The 24165-nt window shown below is 55.7% G+C and overlaps 1 protein-coding gene across 4 annotated transcripts in view; it reads left to right on the forward strand.

Moving 5' to 3' along the window:
• The window catches only part of ttll5 (tubulin tyrosine ligase-like family, member 5), a 602008-nt gene that overhangs the window by 474474 nt on the left and 103369 nt on the right, over nt 1–24165 (forward strand). For all 4 annotated transcript variants that reach the window (XM_072494443.1, XM_072494444.1, XM_072494451.1 and 1 more), the window contains one exon: nt 13503–13692. In XM_072494443.1, the coding sequence (XP_072350544.1) occupies nt 13503–13692 (190 nt within the window). The remainder of the gene's footprint in view (nt 1–13502; nt 13693–24165) is intronic.

Genomic DNA, 24165 nt, shown 5'->3' on the forward strand with positions numbered 1-24165 from the left:
ACCAATCCCCTCCAGTTCCTGGACTCACTCAGTGCCATGGCCAGCGGCTCAATTGCCAGTGCAAACAACAAGGGGGATAAGGGGCACCCTTGCCTCGTCCCCCGGTACAGCCGAAAGTACTCCGACCTCCGCTGGTTCGTAGCCACACTCGCCACCGGGGCTCTATATAGCAGCCTGACCCAACTGATGAACCCCTCCCCGAACCCAAACCTCCACAACACTTCCCAAAGATACTCCCACACCACCCGATCAAAGGCCTTCTCTGCGTCCATAGCTGCCACTACCTCCGCTTCCCCTCCACCGAGGGCATCATAATCACATTGAGGAGCCTCCGCACATTTGTATTGAGCTGCCTACCCTTCACAAATCCCGTCTGGTCCTCATGGATCACCCCTGGGACACAGTCCTCAATTCTCGTAGCCAACGCCTTCGCCAGCAACTTAGCGTCAACATTGAGGAGCGAGATCGGTCTATACGACCCACATTGCAATGGATCCTTGTTCTGCTTCAAGATCAAAGAAATCAGTGCCCTGGACATTGTCGGGGGCAAGGTCCCACCTCCCTCGCCTTATTCAAAGTCCTCACTAGCAACGGGCCCAGCAGGTCCACTTATTTCCTGTAAAATTTAACCGGGAACCCATCCGGCCCCGGGGCCTTCCCCGCCTGCATGTTCCCCAATCCTTTAACCAGCTCCTCCAGCCCAATCGGCGCCCCCCAAACCAGCCACCTGCTCCTCCTCCACCCTCGGGAACCTCAGCTGATCTAGGAATCGTCGCATCCCCTCCTCCCCGCTGGGGGCTCAGACCTGTACAGATCCGAATAGAAGTCCCTAAATACCTCGTTTATTCTCACCGCGCTAAGCTGATGTGCCAGCATCCGACTCGCCTTCTCCCCATACTCATACGCCGCCCCTTGCACTTTCTCCACTGTGCATCTGCTTTCCCCGGTGGTCATCAGGTCGAATTCCGTCTAGAGGTTCCGTCGCTCCCTAAGTAGCCCCTCTCGGGGGCCTCTGCATAACTCCTGTCCACCCTTAAAATCTCCCCCACCAACCTCTCCCTCTCCCTCCTCTCACTCTTCTCCCTGTGGGCCCTAATGGAGATTAGCTCTCCCCTGACCACCGCCTTCAGCGCCTCCCAGACTACCCCCACCTGCACCTCCCCGTTGTCGTTGGCCTCCAAGTATCTTTCAATACACCCCCGCACCCGCCCGCACACCCCCTCATCCGCCAACAGGCCCACATCAAGGCGCCACAGCGGGCGCTGGTCCCTCTCCTCCCCCAACTCCAGCTCCACCCAATGCGGGGCGTGGTCCGAGATGGCTATGGCCGAATATTTCGTTCCCTCCACTTTCGGGATTAGTGCCCTACTCAAATGAAAAAAATCTATCCGGGAGTAGGCTCTATGGACGTGGGAAAAGAAGGAAAATTCCCTGGCCTGCGGCCTGGCAAACCTCCATGGATCCACTCCCCCCATCTGGTCCATAAACCCCCTGAGCACCTTGGCCGCAGCTGGCCTCTTACCCGTCCTGGACCTAGAACGGTCCAGTGCTGGGTCCAGCACCGTGTTGAAATCCCCCCCCCCCCCGCCCCCATTATCAAGCTTCCTACCTCTTACAGAACTATAACTAGTGAATAAGTAATTCAGAATAAAGTATTAACTATATTTAACTACACGTGCTAACTATGCTATGATCTATCTCTCGAACACTCTGCTATCTAGTCACTCCTAGTTCGAAGAGACCCAGATTCTTTGAGTTCACATATTTGTACATGAATCTAGTGCTGCCATCTACTGGTTGACTAACACTATGATGTAGTCATTAACCCTTTATATATCTTGTCATGCGAGAGTACCTTTAAGACATGGATGTTTAAGCAATGTACCTTTAAGAAAGTGATGTCAGAGAGTGGGTGGAGCTGGGCTTTAGATCAGCCATTTTGCAGTTTGAAAAAGCAGCTTGTGTGTGTCCGTGTGTTTCCAGAGAGCTGCTGTTAGTTTGAAAAGAGCTTGGGGAGTGTCTGTGTTTTGCAGTGAGCTGGATTTGCTGTGATGCTTGCCATGAAAGACCATCTCTGGATCATTTGGGTGATTTAAACTCATAATAGTAAAGCCTTTAACCTGATGTGATTCTGTTTAAAGGTGTTAAGTCTCTTGGAAGTTTGAAGGAACATTTTGAGGAATTATTTACTGTTGCAATATTTTCTTGAGTTATCTTTGAAGTAAGGGGTGTTAAGAGATCCAATGTTTATTTAAGATGTTAAGTTGAGATCATGGAATAAACTGTTTTGTGTTTAAAAACCCACGTGTCCATAATTGTAATCCCACACCTAGGGAACAAGCCGTGTGCTCGGAAAAGCAACAAATACATTAAAGGGAGAGGTTGGTTGAACTCCATGAGACATTTTGGGGTTCTGAAAACGCCTCGCCCATACCAATCTCTATATATACATATCAGTACAAAGTACAGGCAGAAGAAAACATGCTCGTGCACAGGCAGAGGTCCATTTGCCCAGAAATAGATTGGAGCTATTCAATCGAGTGGAGGCTAAACGTCACATCAAACTGTTTGGACCAGACCATCTGTTTGTGTGATGTACATTCTGTGTATTCCTGTATGTATCTTTGCAAGGCTGTTCACTTTCCTAGTGCTGGTACAGGAGCTTGCACATGCACGCTCTGTCACAAATGTGGATGTAAGATTTAGATTGGAAAATGATGATAGGAAATGTTTATAGGTGTAACAGAACACTGACCAACTCTAAGACTGACGACTGGAGCCTTCAGATAGAGTTCACTTAAAGAGACCAGGTGATAATTCCACTCTGGGTGCAGAGATCTAATTCACCCCCAATTGTGGCATCATCCATTCTGCCCTTGTTTTTATATTTCCATTACCAATCCTTGTGTTCTCATTTATAGTGGAAAGTACCTATGTAAACCTGTGGCAGTGTAATGACGGCCTCCAGTCAGTGCTGGCACTGCGACGTATTAGTTTACATTGGGAATTTCCATTCTCAATGTCAAGGCAGAAATTTATTGTGGAAAAGTTGACCGGACTTGTGCACACATGTAAAGTTTGTAACGTATTAAAGATATGTAGCACCCACATAGTAAATACTGTTGAGTAGTTCCACACACGGCTAGGATATTTTTCAAGACTATTTAATTTACCAGAAAACAGTAATTATCGACTGGGGGCGTAATTGGAAACAGGAGACAATTTAACAATACCTTACTGACAACTTCCCGTTGTCTGTTGTAACTTTTCTCTTTTCCTTCTCAGGCAAACAAAGTTACTAACCCAAGAATCTCACATCAGGTTTTCATTTGGATTTTTTTTTTTTTAAAAGGAAAGACATCAAAGATTTAATTTTTTAAAATTCCATCTGCCCTTTTGCCTCTGCCTTAGTGCAGCCAGCCCTGGAACTCTGCACTCAGCATAAACACTCGCTATTGCAGGGGTGATGGACAGGGCACCGCGTTAAGGCACATCTTTAGCTGCTCAGCAGAAACAAAATAACATTGTCTCTTTCTTTGCGATTAGTTCTGCACTAAAGAGTTTCTGTGCAGAATGAATGGCTTATTTTCTGAAATAAAGAAAAGAAATGGGGTGGGGGATGTCTGTTAAAGTGATAAAGAATGAATCACCTCATAATTAGATTGTTCTAGGCCCTGGATTCACTAACTCTTCACTGGTTTGGCCTCAAACGGCCATTTGTTATAATAACAGAAAGAAAGTATAACACAAACCCTGACTGCATTCCGTCCACTTCACTAACTGACAGCAACCCTGGCCCTCTGCCAATCCCCTGCATTCACTCAGCTGAGGTTCCCCACAACCTGAGAGCCAGCCAACTTTTTCAATTGTCGTCCCAGGCCCCCTCATCCCCAACTCCTGACCCCCCCCCCCCTCCCTCCCTCAATCCCCCTCCCCCCACCGTCTCCTGGCAATCCACTCTTGCTGTCAAGCACTTCCCTCCTCTGTCTCCTGTTCCCTCTTCCCTTTTTCTATCTCCCATCTTCCCCTTATTCTAACACCCTCACTGTGCCATACCCTTTTCCTTCCCCCTTTCCCCACCTTCCTTCCCTTCCCCTCCTCTTGCTCCCCATTCCGCTCCCTCCTGCTTCCCTACCCCTTCACCCTTCCTCCTCTCCTTTCTGCCCTCCTCGCTGCCCTCGATCCCCTTCTACCCCATCCCACATGCCCCACCTGCCCTTGTTTCCCTCCCCCTTTTGGCCCCTCCCCCCCTCATCCCCCTTCCCCTTTGTCTTCCCCCCTCATCCCCCTTCCCCCCCTCGCCCCCCTTCCCCCCTCGTCCCCTTCCTCCCCTCGCCCCCTTCCTCCCCTCGTCCCCTTCCTCCCCTCGCCCCCTTCCTCCCCTCATCCCCTTCCCCCCTCGTCCCCCTTCCCCCCTCGTCCCCCTTCCCCCCCCTCGTCCCCCTTCCCCCCCCTCGTCCCCTTCCCCCCCCTCGTCCCCTTCCCCCCTCGTCCCTTTCCCCCCCTCGTCCCCCTTCCCCCCTCGTCCCCCTTGCCCCCTCGTCCGCCTTCCCCCTCCTCGTCCCCCTTCCCCCCTCGTCCCCCTTCCCCCCCTCGCCCCCCTTCCCCCCTCGTCCCCTTCCTCCCCTCGTCCCCTTCCTCCCCTCGTCCCCTTCCTCCCCTCGTCCCCTTCCTCCCCTCATCCCCTTCCCCCCTCGTCCCCCTTCCCCCTCGTCCCCCTTCCCCCCCCTCGTCCCCTTCCCCCCTCGTCCCCTTCCCCCCTCGTCCCCCTACCCCCCTCGTCCGCCTTCCCCCTCCTCGTCCCCCTTCCCCCCTCGTCCCCCTTCCCCCCTCGTCCTCCTTCCCCCCTCGTCCCCCTTCCCCCCTCGTCCCCCATCCCCCCTCGTCCCCCATCCCCCCTCGTCCCCTCATCCCCTTCCCCCCCCTCGTCCCCTTCCCTCCTTGTCCCCTCGCCTCCCTTCCTCCCTCGTCCACTTCCCTTCATCCCCTTCCCCCTTGTCTTCCCCACTCGTCCCCTTGTCCCCTTCCCCCTTCCCCATCCCCTTCCCCCCTCGTCCCCTTCCCCCCCACACCCCTTACCCCCTTCATCAACTTCCCCCCTCGTCCCCATCCCCCTCGCCCCCCCCCTCGTCCCCTTCCCCCCCCCTCGTCCCATTCCCCCCTCATCCTCTACCCCGCCTCATCCCCCTCCCCCCCCCTCGTCCCCTTCCCCCTCGTCCCCTTCCCCCCTCGTTCCCTTCACCCCTTGTTCCCTTCCCCCTCGTCCCCTCCCCCCCTCATCCCCTTCCCCCCTCGTCCCTTTCCCCCTCGTCCCCTTCCCCCCCTCGTCCCCTTCCCCCTCGTCCCCTTTCTCCCCTCGTCCCCTTTCTCCTCTCGTCCCCTTCCCCCCTCGTCCCCTTTCTCCCCTCGTCCCCTTCCCCCCCCTCGTCCCCTTCCCCCCCCTCGTCCCCTTCCCCCCCCTCGTCCCCTTGTCCCCTCGCCTCCCTTCCCCCCTCGTCCACTTCCCTTCATCCCCTTCCCCCTTGTCTTCCCCACTCGTCCCCTTCCCCCCATCCCCTTCCCCATCCCCTTCCCCCCTCGTCCCCTTCCCCCCCACACCCCTTCCCCCCTCGTCCCCTTCCCCCCTCGTCCCCTTCCCCCCTCGTCCCCTTCCCCCCTCGTCCCCTTCCCCCCTCGTCCCCTTCCCCCCTCGTCCCCTTCCCCCCTCGTCCCCTTCCCCCCTCGTCCCCTTCCCCCCTCGTCCCCTTCCCCCCTCGTCCCCTTCCCCCCTCGTCCCCTTCCCCCTCGTCCCCTTTCTCCCCTCGTCCCCTTTGTCCCCTCGTCCCCTTTCTCCCCTTGTCCCCTTTCTCCCCTCGTCCCCTTCCCTCCTTGTCCCCTCGCCTCCCTTCCCCCCTTGTCCATCTCCCTTCATCCCCTTCCCCCTTGCCTTCCCCACTCATCCCCTTCCCTCCTTCTCCCCTTCCCCCCTTCCCCCATCCACTTCCCCCCCATCCCCTTCCCCCATCCCCTTCCCCCCCTGTTCCCTCCCCCCCCTTGTCCCCTTCCCCCCCTCGTCCCCTTCCCCCTCTCGTCCCCTTCCCCCCACGTCCCCTTTCTACCTCGTCCCCTTCCCCCCCACGTCCCCTTTCCACCTCGTCCCCTTCCCCCCATGTCCCCTTCCCCCCACGTCCCCTTCCCCCATCCCCTTCCCCTCAGTCCCCTTCCCCCCTCGTCCCCTTCCCCCCTCGTCCCCTTCCCCCCACGTCCCCTTCCCCCCACGTCCTCTTCCCCCCTCGTCCCCTTCGTCCTCTTCCCCCTCGTCCCCTTCCCCCCTCGTCCCCTTCCCCCCACGTCCCCTTCCCCCTTCCTCCCCTTCCCCCTTCGTCCTCTTCCCCCTTCATCCTCTTCCCCCCTCGTCCCCTTCCCCCCTCGTCCCCTTCCCCCTCGTCCCCTTACCCCCCTCGTCCCCTTACCCCCCTCGTCCCCTTACCCCCCTCGTCCCCTTACCCCCCTCGTCCCCTTACCCCCCTCGTCCCCTTACCCCCCTCGTCCCCTTCCCCCCTTGGCCCTTCCCCCCTTGGCCCTTCCCCCCTCGTTCCCTTCCCCCCACGTCCCCTTACCCCCTCATCCCCTTACCCCCTCGTCCCCTTTCCCCCTTGTCCCCTTCCCCCCTCGTCCCCTTCCCTCCTCGTCCCCTACCCCCGCCTCATCTCCCCCCCGTCCCCTTCCCCCCTCGCCCCCGTCCCTCCTCGCCCCCTTCCCTCCTCGTCCCCTACCCCCGCCTCATCCCCCTCGTCCCCCCCCTCGTCCCCTTCCCCCCTCGTCCCATTCCCCCCTCCTCCTCTACCCCGCCTCATCCCTTTCCCCCCCCCTCGTCCCCTTCCCCCCTCGTCCCCTTCCCCTCTCGTTCCCTTCAGCCCTTGTTCCCTTCCCCCTCGTCCCCTTCCCCCCTCGTCCCCTTCCCCCTCGTCCCCTTCCCCCTCGTCCCCTTCCCACCCCGTCCCCTTCCCCCCCCCCCCCGTCCCCTCCCCCCCCCGTCCCCTTCCCCCCCCCCGTCCCCTTCCCCCCCCCCGTCCCCTTACCCCCCCGTCCCCTTACCCCCCCGTCCCCTTCCCCCCCGTCCCCTCCCCCCCCGTCCCCTCCCCCCCCGTCCCCTCCCCCCCCCGTCCCCTTCCCCCCATCCCCTTCCCCCCCGTCCCCTTCCCCCCCCCCCTTCCCCCCCGTCCCCTTCCCCCCCCCCCTCGTCCCCTTCCCCCATCCGTCTCCCTTCTCCCCCTGTCCCCGTCCCCACCCCCTCATTCCCCTCGCCCCTCTTCTGCCCTTTATCTCCCTTTCTACTCCTCCCCCTGCTCCGCTACCTCCTGAACAGGAGGATTGTGGTCGCAGATTGCTGACACAGCTTACTGCCAAAGAATTCAGGGACTTCAAAAGCAGCCCATCCTCCCGAAACATTTTAAGTAACATCCCCTGACTTCCTCGCAGCTCAGTCTCTAAATCATTTCAATATGTTTGGCACCAGGAACGTACTTTTGACCCCTCAGCAGTTTTTTTCACCCTAAAAACTCAGTCTGTTAAAATCTCTTTGTTTTCTATCTTCTCTTTGTTTTTTTTATTCCAAGAATAGGTTCCAACAACGCCCCTCCCTCCCTGTGTGCGAGTGTGAATGAGGGAAAGCGACTTGAGTGGATTCTAACTGTGGAATCTCACTCATCCTGAAGGTTAGCTCATTGTTTGAGCACCAGGAAGGGAAGGCAGGACGTGAACTTGACCAGATGCTGGAGGGGGGGGGGGGGGGGAATCCCCATTAGAGATTCCACTCGGGTCCTCCCCATTCCTGCTGCCCAGTTTCCCCTCTCGGTTCACTAATAGGGGTCAAGAATCTATTTGGTTGGAGCAAAGGAACAAAGGAGATGAGCTGAGATTGCTCGGTTGTGTCTATAGGTCACCAACTCGTGGGAAGGATATAGAGGTACAAATTGGCAAGGAAATTACAGAGAGGTGCAAACATTATAGGTCAGTTATAATTGGGACTTTAATTATCTGAATATAGACTGGAATAGTAGTTGTATAAAGGGCAGTGAGGCACAGTCGTTCCTAGAGTGAACAGGAACATTTTCACCAATCAGTATATTTCGAGTCCACCAAGAAAGGAGGCATTGCCAGAAGGGGTCCTGGAGATGGATCAAGTGTCAGTCGGGGACAGTGGTCATTGTGTCATAAGGTTTACGTTGACTGTGGGAAGTTTCATATTGCAAGAGATTGGTGCAGGCCTCTAGCACAGTGGTTAGCACAGCTGTTTCACAGCGCCAGGGTCCCAGGTTCGATTCCCGACTTGGGTCACTGTCTATGTGGACTTTGCACGTTCTCCCCGTGTCTGCGTGGGTTTCCTCCGGGTGCTCCGGTTTCCTCCCACAGTCAAAAGATGTGCGGGTTAAGTGGATTGTCCATGCTAAATTGCCCTTAGTGTCCAAAAAGGTTAAATGGGGGTTACTGGGTTACAGGGATAGGGTAAAGACGTGGGCTTGAGTAGGGTGCTCTTTGTAAGGGCTGGTGCAGACTCGATGGGCTGAATGGCCTCCTCCTGCACTGTGTGTTCTATGATTCTTTGAGGAGGAGGCCATTCAGCCCATCGAGTCTGCACCGGCCCTTGGAAAGAGCACCCTACTCAAGCCCACGTCTTTACCCTATCCCCGTAACCCAGTAACCCACCTAACCTTTTGGACACTAAGGAGCAATTTAGCACGGCCAATCCACCTAATCTACACATCTTTGGACTGTGGCAGGAAAGCGGAGCACCCGGAGGAAACCCACGCACACACGGGAAGAATGTGAAACTCCACACACGTAGTCACCCAAGGCTGGAATTGAACCCGGGACCCTGGAGCTGTGAGGCTGCAGTGGTAACCACTGTGCCACCGTGCCGCCCGAAGGACAAAGAAGAATCCAGAGTAAAATTAATTGTGAGGAAGCCAATTTCAACGGGGTAAAATGTATTGGGGTCAAATAAACTGGAGTTGAATGGTGAAAAAGGAGAAAATTCACACCAGAAGGGTATAAATTGATAAGGAGGTGATATTGAAAACTGTCTGTGCTTAAAGTTGATATGGCACCAGAACCAGATTAGATACATCCAAGGATACAGAGGGAAGTGGGAGTGAAACTTTCAGAGGTACTAACCAGAATCTTTCAGTCTCCGTTCGATTTGGGTGTGGTGTCAGAAGACTGGAGAATTGCAAACATTACACCCTTGTTCAAAAAAGGGTGTAAAGATACGCCCAACAATCATAGGCCAGTCAGACTAACTTCAGTGGTGGGGTAGCTTCTAGAAATACTGGGCGCCACGCTGAGAAGGTGCAGGGTTGGAGACGTCGTGGGTGATGTTGGAGGCTGTTTTTTGTAAAGGTGTAGGGGTTGTAGGCGCTGGCATTGGCGCCGCTCCCATTTACCCCAGGGAGCCCAATGGTGGTGGACACGTTGAAAATCTGGAGGCAGTTTCGGCAGCAATTTGAATAGAGGGCGGAGTTGAAGATGATGCCGATGCGAGGAAACCGTGGGTTCGAGCCTGGCAGGATAGACGCAAGGTTTCAGAGTTGGGAGGAACAGGGGCTGGCGGAAGTGAAGGATGTGTTTTTAAAAGGTCGATTTGTGACCTTGGAGGAGCTGGAGACGAAATGTGGGGGGGGGGGGGGGGGGGTTGTCTCGGCGATCTATGGGAGGATATTAGAGTAGGACAGGGCGTCTCTGGAGGGGGAGGGGGAGTTGTAGATGGAGCTGGAGGAGGGATTGTGGTATGAGGTGCTGGGAGGAGTGAATGCCTCAACCCCGTGTATGAGGCTGGAGCTGGTTCAGTTAAAAGTGGTACATAGAGCCCAATGAGGTTGTTAATTGTTTGAGGGGGTGGAGGGGGTGTGAGTGGTGCGGGAGGGGCCCGGCCAATCATGTGCATATGTTCTGGTCCTGCTCGAAGTTGAAGGACAGAAATGGCAGGATTGGGTGCCAGCTAGATGGATAAAGAACTGGCTGGGCAACAGGAGAGAGAGAGTAACAGTGGAAGAGAGTTTTTCCAGAATGGAGATCTGTAACCAGTGGTGTTCCACAGGGATCAGTGCTGGGACCACTGTTGTTTGTAGTACATATAAATGATCTGGAGGAAGGTATAGGTGGTCTGATTAGCAAGTTTGCAGATGACACAAAGATAGGTGGAGTTGCAGATAGTGAAGAGACTGTCAGTGAATACAGCCGAATATAGGTAGATTGGAGAGTTGGGCAGGTAAATGGCAGACGGAGTTCAATCCGGACAAATACGAGATGATGCATTTTGGAAGATCAAATTCAGGTGTGAATTATACGGTAAATGGCAGAACCCTTAGGAGCATTGACATACAGAGGGATCTGAGCGGTAAGGTCTATAGTTCCATGAAAGTGGCAATACAGGTGGATAAGGTGGTCAAGAAGGCTTACGGCATGCTTGCCTTCATTGGCCGGGGCATTGAGTACAAGAGTTGGCAGTTGTTTCAGTTGTATAAAACTTTAGTTAGGTTGCATTGGGAATATTGGGTACAGTTCTGTCGCCGCACTACCAGAAGGGCTTTGGAGAGAGTGCAAAGAAGGTTCACCAGGATATTGCCTGGTCTGGAGTGTGTCAGCAATGAGGAGAGGTTGAAGGCACTCGGATTGTTTTCATTGGAAAGACGAAGGCAGAACAGAGACCTAATTGAGGTCGAGAAAATGATGAGAGGTATAGACAGGGTGAACAGTCTGAAGCTTTTTCCCAGGGTGGAAGTGTCAATTACAAGAGGGCACAGGTTCAAGGTGAGAGGGGGAAAGTTTAGGGGAGAAGTGCGGGGAAAGTTTTTCACACAGAGGGTGGGGGGTGCCTGGAACGCATTGCCAGTGGAGTGGGTGGAGCAGGCACGATAGCGATGTTTAAGACATATTTTGATAGACACATGATTGGGCGGGGAATGGAGGAATACAGATCGCTTGGACAATAAGTAGGTCTAAATGAGGAATGTGGATGGGCGCAGGCTTGGTGTGCCGAAGGGCCTGTTCCTGTGCTGTAATGTTCTTTGTTTTGGGGGTAACCATGTCGACGATCTTGTTTGTGGATTTGGAGCCCACACCCTGGGGACCATATTTGGGGTGTCGGACTTGCTGGAGTTGCAGACGAGTGCGGAGGCAGATGTGTTGGCCTTCGCCTCGCTGATCACCCACAGGCGGGTCGTCTTGGGGTGGAGGTCAGCTTCTGCCCCCTCGGCCTTGGTGTGGCTGAGGGATTTAATGGAGTTCCCGTGTTTGGAAAAGGCGAAATTTGCCTTGACGGGGACGAGCGAAGGGATCCACGAGATGGGGTCTGTTTCTATTACATTTTGAAGAGCTGGTTGTCACTAACGGGTAGGGCGTTGCTTCGAGGTTATTTCAGTTGTAAATGTTCTGTTGTGTGATTGTTAAAATGTTAAAATTTGAATAAAAATATTCTCCAAAAAAAAGAAATACTTGGCGCGACTCAGTGGCCTCGTTGCACAGGACTTGTGGTGGGACGAGGCTGTTGAATCTCGGGAGAGGCTTTCATCAAGAACGGAACCTTCGCGGCAGCACATCACAATCTGGGTATCGCTCTCGCTGGGCGAAATCCAGGCATGCCTAATGGCTCATTAGGTCAGTGCGGCTTCAACTGGGAGTCGTTTGCTGCTGGTTCACAAAATCATGAACCAGTCGTGATGGCACCTCGGGAGGGGGGAGATGATGGCACCTCGGGAGGGGGGAGATGATGGCACCTCGGGAGGGGGGAGATGATGGTACCTCGGGAGGGGGGAGATGATGGCACCTCGGGAGGGGGGAGATGATGGCACCTCGGGAGGGGGGAGATGATGGCACCTCGGGAGGGGGGAGATGATGGCACCTCGGGAGGGGGGAGATGATGGCACCTCGGGAGGGGGGAGATGATGGCACCTCGGGAGGGGGGAGATGATGGCACCTCGGGAGGGGGGAGATGATGGCACCTCGGGAGGGGGGAGATGATGGCACCTCGGGAGGGGGGAGATGATGGCTCCTCGGGAGGGGGGAGATGATGGCACCTCGGGAGGGGGGAGATGATGGCACCTCGGGAGGGGGGAGATGATGGCACCTCGGGAGGGGGGAGATGATGGCACCTCGCTGAGGAGTTGAGGCCACCGGGTGGTCGGGCACTGGGCAGGGTGGCACCCGGACGCTCTGGCATTGCCACCCTGGCTGTCATTTCCCTATTGCTTCAGGTGGGATTGGGAATTTGAGCAGCCTCAACCCCTACCCCTTCATTGGGAATGTCGAGTCCCTGCCATAATGAGACAAACAAATTTGGATTTAATTTGGGAAGCAAACCAACCGCTGCTGTCCTTACATTTTCCACCTGGCTTTCCAAAGGGGCCTGATCTTCGGGGTTGTGACGTCATTTTTTTTATTGGTGAAACAAAAGCAACCTTCAGCACCAGCAGACCCAGATTCTCTGCTCAATTCAATTTTGTCAAAATGTGTAAAGATTTCTGAACTTACAAACAAGTACTGTGCAATTAGGTAAGAAAAGTTTGGGAAAGGTGTCATTGTAACATGTCTTCAGATCAGTGATGAGGCCGTATTATAGACTGGCATTGCTCCAAATACTGCATTTCTGTATCCTCAGAATAGGCAAATAATGAAAGAATTTGTATTTCTATAGTAATCCCAGGATATCCCATCAAGCAGTATATTCAGTGAAATACTTGTAAAGTCGCTGTGGTAATGCAAGAGATTCAACAACCAAATTACTCACAGCAGGATGCTAGATGGTGCTAAGTGAAAATGACCTGATTGATAATCTTTGTCTAGTGATGCTGGTTCAACATAGTGGCCTGTGATCTTTTCCATCCAGCTGGATGCTGAGGTCCCACCTGAAAGACAACAAACCCCTCTGACAGTGCAGCATTGCACGGAGCCTGTCAGTGGGATGTGCTCTAACCTCTGTTCATGTCTCTGGAGTGGAACTTCAACATCCGATTCTCCACATTAGACAAACTTGGGATGTGCGAAAAAACATCGGTCCTGTCAGTTACGCCCATATCCTGAAAATTAACTTTGTTACAGATTCCTCTCTGAAACCTGTTCCAATTCCAGCAAATACCAAACCACCATTAGGGACTGTCGAGAGATGTGTTCACTCAATCCTGACCATTCCATCCAGCCCTATCCAGGCTGTTGCGCCTGTGTGACGTGCAGAGAAGGATGGGGAGCAGGGTACCATTCAGTAATCTTTTCCCTGACTCCATCATCTCCACAGCAATATCTACAGAGTGCAGGGTATAATTGGAGGCAGATTCTCTCACTTGCTGCCTTACAATGACACAGCCTCACGTAGCATTTTGGGAAGAGAGAGGAATTGATAAAATGTACTCTAGTGTATTAAGTACTTTTTTGACTCGCAGTATGTCTCCCTGCTAACCATGGGACTCTCTCTCCCTCTGCCTATCCATCTATGTATATATGCAACCCACACATACACATACGTACAGAGCTTCCATGGAAGGCCTGAGCTGGGAGCACGAGGTTGAGTGTGCGTACAACACGGTGACGGGATTGACTCCAAAGCAGAGATACCAGCCCACGTCCGGAAGCCAGCAACTGCAGTACGCACTCCAACAGCTGCAGCAACAACAGCAGCAATCCCGACAGCTCCTGGACACCAGCCGAGCCCGGCACCAGGTAAAGGGTGAGGGAGAGGCATAGCACCAGGTAAAGGGGGTGAGGGAGAGACATAGCATCAGGTAAAGGGGGTGAGGGAGGGGCATAGCACCAGGTAAAGGGTGAGGGAGAGGCATAGCACCAGGTAAAGGGGGTGAGGGAGAGACATAGCATCAGGTAAAGGGGGTGGGGAGAGACATAGCACCAGGTAAAGGGGGTGGGGGAGGGACATAGCATCAGGTAAAGGGGGTGGGGAGAGACATAGCACCAGGTAAAGGGGGTGGGGGAGGGACATAGCACAAGGTAAAGGGGTGGGGGAGGGACATAGCACCAGGTAAATGGGGTGAGGGAGGGACATAGCACCAGGTAAAGGGGGTGAGGGAGAGGCAAAACACCAGGTAAAGGGGGTGAGGGAGAGGCATAGCACCAGGTAAAGGGGGTGGGGGAGGGGCATAGCACCAGGTAAATGGGGTGAGAGGGGTACATAGCACCAGGTAAAGGGGGTGGGGGAGGGACATAGCACCAGGTAAAGGGGGTGAGGGAGGGACATAGCACCAGGTAAATGGGGTGAGGGAGGGACATAGCACCAGGTAAAGGGGGTGAGGGAGAGACATAGCATCAGGTAAAGGGGGTGAGGGAGGGGCATAGCACCAGGTAAAGGGGGTGGGGGAGGGACATAGCACCAGGTAATGGGGGTGAGGGAGACATAGCACCAGGTAAAGGGGGTGAGGGAGAGGCAGAGCACCAGGTAAAGGGGGTGAGGGAGAGGCATAGCACCAGGTAAAGGGGGTGAGGGAGGGGCACAGCACCAGGTAAAGGGGGTGAGGGAGAGACATAGCACCAGGTAAAGGGGGTGAGGGAGGGGCATAGCACCAGGTAAAGGGGGTGAGGGAGAGGCATAACACCAGGTAAAGGGGGTGAGGGAGAGACATAGCATCAGGTAAAGGGGGTGGGGAGAGACATAGCACCAGGTAAAGGGGGTGGGGGAGAGACATAGCACCAGGTAAAGGGGGTGGGGGAGGGACATAGCACAAGGTAAAGGGGGTGGGGGAGGGACATAGCACAAGGTAAAGGGGGTGGGGGAGGGACATAGCACCAGGTAAAGGGGGTGAGGGAGAGGCAAAACACCAGGTAAAGGGGGTGAGGGAGAGGCATAGCACCAGGTAAAGGGGGTGGGGGAGGGGCATAGCACCAGGTAAATGGGGTGAGGGAGGGACAAAGCACCAGGTAAAGGGGGTGGGGGAGGGACATAGCACCAGGTAAAGGGGGTGAGGGAGGGACATAGCACCAGGTAATGGGGGTGAGGGAGACATAGCACCAGGTAAAGGGGGTGAGGGAGGGGCATAACACCAGGTAAAGGGGGTGGGGGAGGGGCATAGCACCAGGTAAAGGGCGTGAGGGAGGGACATAACACCAGGTAAAGGGGGTGAGGGAGAGGCATAGCACCAGGTAAATGGGGTGAGGGAGGGGCATAGCACCAGGTAAAGGGGGTGGGGGAGGGGCATAGCACCAGGTAAAGGGGGTGAGGGAGGGGTATAGCACCAGGTAAAGGGGGTGAGGGAGGGGTATAGCACCAGGTAAAGGGGGTGAGGGAGGGGCATAGCACCAGGTAAAGGGGGCGAGGGAGGGGCATAGCACCGGGTAAAGGGGCTGAGGGAGAGGCATAGCACCAGGTAAAGGGGGTGGGGGAGGGGCATAGCACCAGGTAAAGGGGGTGAGGGAGGGGCAAAACACCAGGTAAAGGGGGTGAGGGAGAGGCATAGCACCAGGTAAAGGGGGTGGGGGAGGGGCATAGCACCAGGTAAATGGGGTGAGGGAGGGACAAAGCACCAGGTAAAGGGGGTGGGGGAGGGACATAGCACCAGGTAAAGGGGGTGAGGGAGGGACATAGCACCAGGTAAATGGGGTGAGGGAGGGACATAGCACCAGGTAAAGGGGGTGAGGGAGGGACATAGCACCAGGTAATGGGGGTGAGGGAGACATAGCACCAGGTAAAGGGGGTGAGGGAGGGGCATAACACCAGGTAAAGGGGGTGGGGGAGGGGCATAGCACCAGGTAAAGGGCGTGAGGGAGGGACATAACACCAGGTAAAGGGGGTGAGGGAGAGGCATAGCACCAGGTAAATGGGGTGAGGGAGGGGCATAGCACCAGGTAAAGGGGGAGGGGCATAGCACCAGGTAAAGGGGGTGAGGGAGGGGTATAGCACCAGGTAAAGGGGGTGAGGGAGGGGTATAGCACCAGGTAAAGGGGGTGAGGGAGGGGCATAGCACCAGGTAAAGGGGGCGAGGGAGGGGCATAGCACCGGGTAAAGGGGCTGAGGGAGAGGCATAGCACCAGGTAAAGGGGGTGGGGGAGGGGCATAGCACCAGGTAAAGGGGGTGAGGGAGGGGCATAGCACCAGGTAAAGGGGGTGAGGGAGAGGCATAGCACCAGGTAAAGGGGGTGAGGGAGGGGTATAGCACCAGGTAAAGGGGGTGAGGGAGAGACATAGCACCAGGTAAAGGGCGTGAGGGAGGGACATAACACCAGGTAAAGGGCGTGAGGGAGGGACATAACACCAGGTAAAGGGCGTGAGGGAGGGACATAACACCAGGTAAAGGAGGTGAGGGAGAGACATAGCACCAGGTAAAGGAGGTGAGGGAGGGGCATAACACCAGGTAAAGGGGGTGGGGGAGGGGCATAGCACCAGGTAAAGGGGGTGGGGGAGGGGCATAACACCAGGTAAAGGGGGTGAGGGAGGGGCATAGCACCAGGTAAAGGGGGTGGGGGAGGGGCATAGCACCAGGTAAAGGGGGTGAGGGAGAGACATAGCACCAGGTAAAGGGGGTGAGGGAGGGACATAGCACCTGGTAAAGTGGGTGGGGGAGAGACATAGCACCAGGTAAAGGGGGTGGGGGAGGGGCATAGCACCAGGTAAAGGGGGTGGGGGAGGGACATAGCATCAGGTAAAAGGGGTGGGGGAGGGACATAGCACCAGGTAAAGGGGGTGAGGGAGGGGCATAACACCAGGTAAAGGGGGTGAGGGGCTCTTACAATTATGAGTTTTAGAAGATAGTTATGGTTTGGGACTGTGCTTTTAAATTTGACCGATGACCGGTTCTGAAGTCTGACAGCCAGCCGCGGTGGTATTATTGTTGAGATTAAAGAGGCCAAGTTATTGTCTGGACATGCTGATGGGTCCGCTACCCGGGCAAACGGGGCATCTGTGACTTCACGGATGCACTTGTGGACTGTCGATTGAGAAATGCCACACAAGTCCCCGCTCAAGCCCTGGAATGAACGCAAAGTGTAAAAGTTCCGGGCTGCGGTGACCTTGACGGTCACTGGGAGTGGGTGTCCTCTTCCACGTGGTGCCAAATCCACGAGGACATGGCACAGGTGCCGCACCCTCTCCTGTTTGAGGTGGAGCCTCCTGCAGCACATGCTGTCCGTCATCTGTTCAAATGACCAGAGATGCCAGTACACTTTGGACCATCGCGGGCATTCCCCCTGCGTCCCTCCCTGGCCTGATGGGCAGAAGGGTCCTCAGGGTGTGGGGTGGGGGCCTGCAATTTGGCCGCTGTCTCGAGCCCCTGTCGACACTGCTCCCACTGCCTGCTCCGGCGTCTGGCCTGCTGCCAGCACTGTGATGGCAGTCTCCTCGGGCTCCAAGATATCCATTTTGTGCAATATCTATAAGGGATTGACGAGAGTGAGGGACAATCATTCAGCGATGGCTTCCAATGCAATACCCTCCGGTTCTCCATGGCTCCCCCCCCATCACACCTCCTGCCATCCCTCAGGGTGCAGTCCAACCTGCCCTGCACACACACCCCCAGCCACAGCAGGTACCCCTGGGCACCAGAGCCCGTAGGCACCCTCTGGTAACATTATGTGAACGGGGACAGCACGGTAGCACAGTGGATAGCACTGTGGCTTCACAGCGCCAAGGTCCCAGGTTCGATTCCCGGCTCGGGTCACTGTCTGTGCGGAGTCTGCACATCCTCCCCGTGTGTGCGTGGGTTTCCTCCGGGTGCTCCGGTTTCCTCCCACAGCCCAAAGATGTGCAGGTTAGGTGGATTGGCCATGATAAATTGTCCTTAGTGTCCAAAAAAAAGGTTCAGATGCAATTATTGGGTTACGGGGATAGGGTGGAGGTGAGGGCTTAAGTGGGTCGGTGCAGACTCGATGGGCTGAATGGCCTCCTTCTGCACTGTGTGTTCTATGTTCTATGTGGCTGGTTCCCTCCCTGGTGCACACCTACACTCTGGTTGCTGGGATGTCCCCAGTGCTGAGGCCCATAGAACATGGAACATACAGCGCAGAAGGAGGCCATTCGGCCCATCGAGTCTGCACCGACCCACTTAAGCCCTCACTTCCACCCTATCCCCGTAACCCAATAACCCCTACTAACCTTTTTTGGGTCACTAAAGGCAATTTACCCTGGCCAATCCTCCTAACCTGCACATCTTTGGACTGTGGGAGGAAACCGGAGCACCCGGAGGAAACCCACGCAGACACGGGGAGGATGTGCAGACTCCGCACAGACAGTGACCCAAGCCGGAATTGAACCTGGGACCCTGGCTCTGTGAAGCCACAGTGCTAACCACTGTGCAACGGTGCTGCCCAGCTCTTGTGTGTTTGAATGTTGGCTGCTGGCTGTGTGATGTTGAAGCCTCCGGTGTTCAGACAGAGTGTCCAGGCCTCACGGACTGATTGGGTTGCGAGGGCAGTAAATCTCACCTGCAACATGGCACCTCTGGTCATTTGAACAGATGACCGACAGCATGTGCTGCAGGAGGCTCCGCCTCAAACATGTGCCATGTCCTCGTGGATTTGGCACCACATGGAAGAGGACACCCACTCCCAGTGACCGTCAAGGTCACCGCAGCCCGGAACACTCACAGAGTGTTGGGAGCTGTGAAGGGCTCACGTTACCACGATTGCCAATTGCCTATTGGCAATAGCCTTCAGCTGTGGGCCTGGATGGCCCCACGGTCAGTGGATGGTCGGGGGTGGGGGCAGGTCGGCATATCCCCACAGCAGCTCCTCCGCCAGCTTCATGTTTTTAATAAGGTGTACTAATCGCCGCCCGAGTGACCACTAGCTGGGGAGGTCGTTAGAAAGGGAGCCATTCTCGTTCATGATATGGAGATTGGCTTTAATTGGTGATCATTAGTTTCTCGCATGCCGCGCAGAATCCCGATCTCGTCAATGGGAACGGGTTTGATCACAAACCGATCGGTGCGGGTCCCGATTTTGGCGTCTCCCGCGAGAGCGCTACGCAGCCGGAAAGCCACGCCCCAAGCGAGAGCGCTACGCAGCCGGAAAGCCACGCCCCAAGCGAGAGCGCTACACAGCCGGAAAGCCACGCCCCAAGCGAGAGCGCTACGCAGCCGGAAAGCCACGCCCCAAACGAGAGCGCTACGCAGCCGGAAAGCCACGCCCCCAAGCGAGAGCGCTACACAGCCGGAAAGCCACGCCCCAAGCGAGAGCGCTACGCAGCCGGAAAGCCACGCCCCAAGCGAGAGCGCTACACAGCCGGAAAGCCACGCCCCAAGCGAGAGCGCTACGCAGCCGGAAAGCCACGCCCCAAGCGAGAGCGCTACGCAGCCGGAAAGCCACGCCCCAAGCGAGAGCACTACACAGCCGGAAAGCCACGCCCCAAGCGAGAGCGCTACACAGCCGGAAAGCCACGCCCCAAGCGAGAGCGCTACGCAGCCGGAAAGCCACGCCCCAAGCGAGAGCGATACACAGCCGGAAAGCCACGCCCCAAGTGAGAGCGCTACACAGCCGGAAAGCCACGCCCCAAGCGAGAGCGCTACACAGCCGGAAAGCCACGCCCCAAGCGAGAGCGCTACACAGCCGGAAAGCCACGCCCCAAGCGAGAGCGCTACACAGCCGGAAAGCCACGCCCCAAGCGAGAGCGCTACACAGCCGGAAAGCCACGCCCCAAGCGAGAGCGCTACGCAGCCGGAAAGCCACGCCCCAAGCGAGAGCGCTACACAGCCGGAAAGCCACGCCCCAAGCGAGAGCGCTACACAGCCGGAAAGCCACGCCCCAAGCGAGAGCGCTACACAGCCGGAAAGCCACGCCCCAAGCGAGAGCGCTACACAGCCGGAAAGCCACGCCCCAAGCGAGAGCGCTACACAGCCGGAAAGCCACGCCCCAAGCGAGAGCGCTACGCAGCCGGAAAGCCACGCCCCAAGCGAGAGCGCTACACAGCCGGAAAGCCACGCCCCAAGCGAGAGCGATACACAGCCGGAAAGCCACGCCCCAAGCGAGAGCGCTACACAGCCGGAAAGCCACGCCCCAAGCGAGAGCACTACACAGCCGGAAAGCCACGCCCCAAGCGAGAGCGCTACGCAGCCGGAAAGCCACGCCCCAAGCGAGAGCGCTACGCAGCCGGAAAGCCACGCCCCAAGCGAGAGCACTACGCAGCCGGAAAGCCACGCCCCAAGCGAGAGCGCTACACAGCCGGAAAGCCACGCCCCAAGCGAGAGCGCTACACAGCCGGAAAGCCACGCCCCAAGCGAGAGCACTACGCAGCCGGAAAGCCACGCCCCAAGCGAGAGCGCTACACAGCCGGAAAGCCACGCCCCAAGCGAGAGCACTACACAGCCGGAAAGCCACGCCCCAAGCGAGAGCGCTACACAGCCGGAAAGCCACGCCCCAAGCGAGAGCACTACGCAGCCGGAAAGCCACGCCCCAAGCGAGAGCACTACGCAGCCGGAAAGCCACGCCCCCAAGCGAGAGCGCTACGCAGCCGGAAAGCCACGCCCCAAGCGAGAGCGCTACACAGCCGGAAAGCCACGCCCCAAGCGAGAGCGCTACACAGCCGGAAAGCCACGCCCCAAGCGAGAGCACTACGCAGCCGGAAAGCCACGCCCCAAGCGAGAGCGCTACGCAGCCGGAAAGCCACGCCCCAAGCGAGAGCGATACACAGCCGGAAAGCCACGCCCCAAGCGAGAGCACTACGCAGCCGGAAAGCCACGCCCCAAGCGAGAGCGCTACACAGCCGGAAAGCCACGCCCCAAGCGAGAGCGCTACGCAGCCGGAAAGCCACGCCCCCAAGCGAGAGCGCTACACAGCCGGAAAGCCACGCCCCAAGCGAGAGCGCTACACAGCCGGAAAGCCACGCCCCAAGCGAGAGCGCTACACAGCCGGAAAGCCACGCCCCCAAGCGAGAGCGCTACGCAGCCGGAAAGCCACGCCCCAAGCGAGAGCACTACACAGCCGGAAAGCCACGCCCCAAGCGAGAGCGCTACACAGCCGGAAAGCCACGCCCCAAGCGAGAGCGCTACGCAGCCGGAAAGCCACGCCCCAAGCGAGAGCGCTACGCAGCCGGAAAGCCACGCCCCAAGCGAGAGCGCTACACAGCTGGAAAGCCACGCCCCAAGCGAGAGCGCTACACAGCCGGAAAGCCACGCCCCAAGCGAGAGCGCTACGCAGCCGGAAAGCCACGCCCCAAGCGAGAGCGCTACACAGCCGGAAAGCCACGCCCCAAGCGAGAGCGCTACGCAGCTGGAAAGCCACGCCCCAAGCGAGAGCACTACGCAGCTGGAAAGCCACGCCCCAAGCGAGAGCGCTACGCAGCCGGAAAGCCACGCCCCAAGCGAGAGCACTACACAGCCGGAAAGCCACGCCCCAAGCGAGAGCGCTACGCAGCCGGAAAGCCACACCCCAAGCGAGAGCGATACACAGCCGGAAAGCCACGCCCCAAGCGAGAGCGCTACGCAGCCGGAAAGCCACGCCCCAAGCGAGAGCACTACGCAGCCGGAAAGCCACGCCTGATATCTTTGATCAGAACATCACTTCAAACTATAGAAAGGGAATCAAACAGAATCCTTGTTTTATTCAGCTTCTTCCCATACCAAAAGGTTGCCGACCCAGGCTTTATGCATGGACAGAACTAACTGTTCAGGTTGATGTACGTTTCATGATAGTCAAAGCTCCCACTCTGTGTTGGGCCAGCTTCAATAATAATTTTAATGCTCTGGATGTTACAATGTTTCTAGAATTCTGAAGAAACGCATCCAAATGTTTTGAAGTAGTTTAATTGTCCTGTCTTTGGGAGGTGCTGGCTCCTGGGTACAGCCCCTTGGGCATTGACAGCCCACTGGTACCTCACCCATGGAGCATCCTCCCCTGTATCAGACTGTGAGGCAGAATCCGAGCAAATCTGACCTTATTCTCAACCAACATCTCCATGTACACGGATAATACAAGCAGATGTACACGGATAATACAAGCAGACACACCTGTGGGTCAGAGATCAGCACTCTCACCTCTGACCCGGAAAGTCCCAATCCAGAGACACGAGTACATGTTCGAGCGTAACACTGGAGTGCAGCACTGGCAGAGATGCTGCCTTTCCGATGAGACCAGGCCGTGTCAGCCCTCTTGCATCGATGTAAAGGTTGGCCATTGTATGAAGAGGAGCTGGGGAATTCGCCCCAGTCTCCCGGCCAATATCTATCCCTCAATGAAGATCACCAAAGACAGATTGCCTGCTCATTATCTTGCTGGTGTTGGTGGGATCCTGCTGTGTACAATTTGGCTGCCGCATTTCTACAATAAAACAGACTAGACTTGCAAAGTACTAATTGGCTTTGAGGTTTTATTCTGAGCATGATGAGCAGTGAAGCTGAATTCAGGGGCCGAGAAAACTGATTGCGATGCTGGACCCAATTTAGAATAGAATCATAGAATGGGTACAGGAGGCTATTTGACCAATCAACTGCAAGAGCAATGTAACTGGTCCATTTCCTTGCACTTTACCTGTAGTCTTGCAACTTCTTTCCCTTAAGGTGCTTATCCAATTCCTTTCCGAAAACCACAATTGGATCTGCCACCGCTACACTGTCAGGCAGTGTATTCCAGATCCTAAACACTTACTAAGAAAGTCCATTACATGGGCCTGCTTTGCCCACGCCGGATGTGCCACATTGGGCAGGAGGCCCTGTTTTCATCTTGTATGCTCATTTGAGTCTGGCATTAGGCCTGAATTTGTGCTTGAGGCCCTTTTGTCTCCATCCCCTGGACACCTGGTTTAATCCCTGGGCACCATCTGAAGTATTGTATTTGAAGCCTAATCTGAGCTTCTAACCACATACCCAGGCCATCCCCAAGACCACTTACTGCCAGTTCTGTAACTATTCAGCATCCACTGAAACCGTTATCCATGATACTTCGCACCTTGGCTATTCCGGTGCTCTCCTGGACAGCTTCCTTTCATTCGGCCTCCATAACCTCAGCTCACCTAAAACTCTGGCACCCATACCGTAATCATCCCTGTGCTCGCTGATCTATATCCCTGTGCTCGCTGATCTACATCCCTGTGCTCGCTGATCTACATCCCTGTGCTCGCTGATCTACATCCCTGTGCTCGCTGATCTACATCGGCTCCCAGTCTGGCATTTCCTTTATCCTGATTTTCTCTTCCTTCTTTTCTGATCCCTCCATGGCCTTGCCTCTCCCGATTTCTGTAATTTGCTCCAGCCGTCTCCAACCCTCCCTTGATTTCCTCCAGCCCTGGCCTGTTTCGCATTCCTACTTTATTCACTCCACCGCTGGTGTTCATAGTTTCAGCTGCGTAGGTCCGAAACTCTGGAATTCCCTCCCTAAACATCTTCACGTCTCCATCTCTTTCTCATCCTATACGGCACTCCTTAACATCTGTGTCTTTGAAGGAGCTTTTGGTCACCTGATATCTCAATATGTGACTGGGTGTCAGACTTTGTTTCAGAGCACTGCCGTGAAGTGCCTTCCTTACAAGATTGAAACTGTTCCATAAATATACATGTGGAATTTGGGATGGTGACTGATGAAACCTGATTAATTGGAAGAGAACTGAGAGATAGCAGGAGAAACTATTTTGCACAGAGTTGTGAAGCTATGAATGAAACAGGAACCATGTTTAAGATGAATTTAGTGAGGTGGATGATGGAATGAATGATGGGGAACAGGATGGGTATATGGGATTAGGATACTGCTCTTTTAGGAGATAAACATGTGCTGAGGTGCTTGGCCAGGAGGGAGCCTAGTGTATTCCGAATCTACCCTGAGTGGACAGAGGAGCAGTGGGCTTATTGCACTTGGCCTCAGTATCTCTGGGCAATGGAAAAGGAAAACCTCAGGCTGGCTCCCGGCTACACAAGTCACCACTTTCACCACTGTTAATCTGTGCTGCTGTATTCCATCCAACAGCAGCTATCACTTGCTGCTAATTTGGTGTGAGCTAGTGATCGCAGGTGTATCGCCTATCTGACCTGGAATTCATTAAGCGTGTTTATACAACAGAGATACCTTCTGTAGTTTTATTGTTAAATAACCACCAATTGCATTTCCTTAACAGAGTCAGAATATTACACCAGTATTACGCTGGAAGCAAGCCAGAATACTGTGCAGAGGAGTTCCTGGAAACTGCTTTCCCTTGGAAAACAATGGGGAGTCGAAGGAAAATCTGTTTCCGATTGACTGTTTTTTGCTGGGGGTCAGGATCCCTCTTGCTTC

Source organism: Scyliorhinus torazame, chromosome 2, assembly GCF_047496885.1.
Source record: "Scyliorhinus torazame isolate Kashiwa2021f chromosome 2, sScyTor2.1, whole genome shotgun sequence".
Lineage (NCBI taxonomy): Eukaryota > Metazoa > Chordata > Chondrichthyes > Carcharhiniformes > Scyliorhinidae > Scyliorhinus > Scyliorhinus torazame.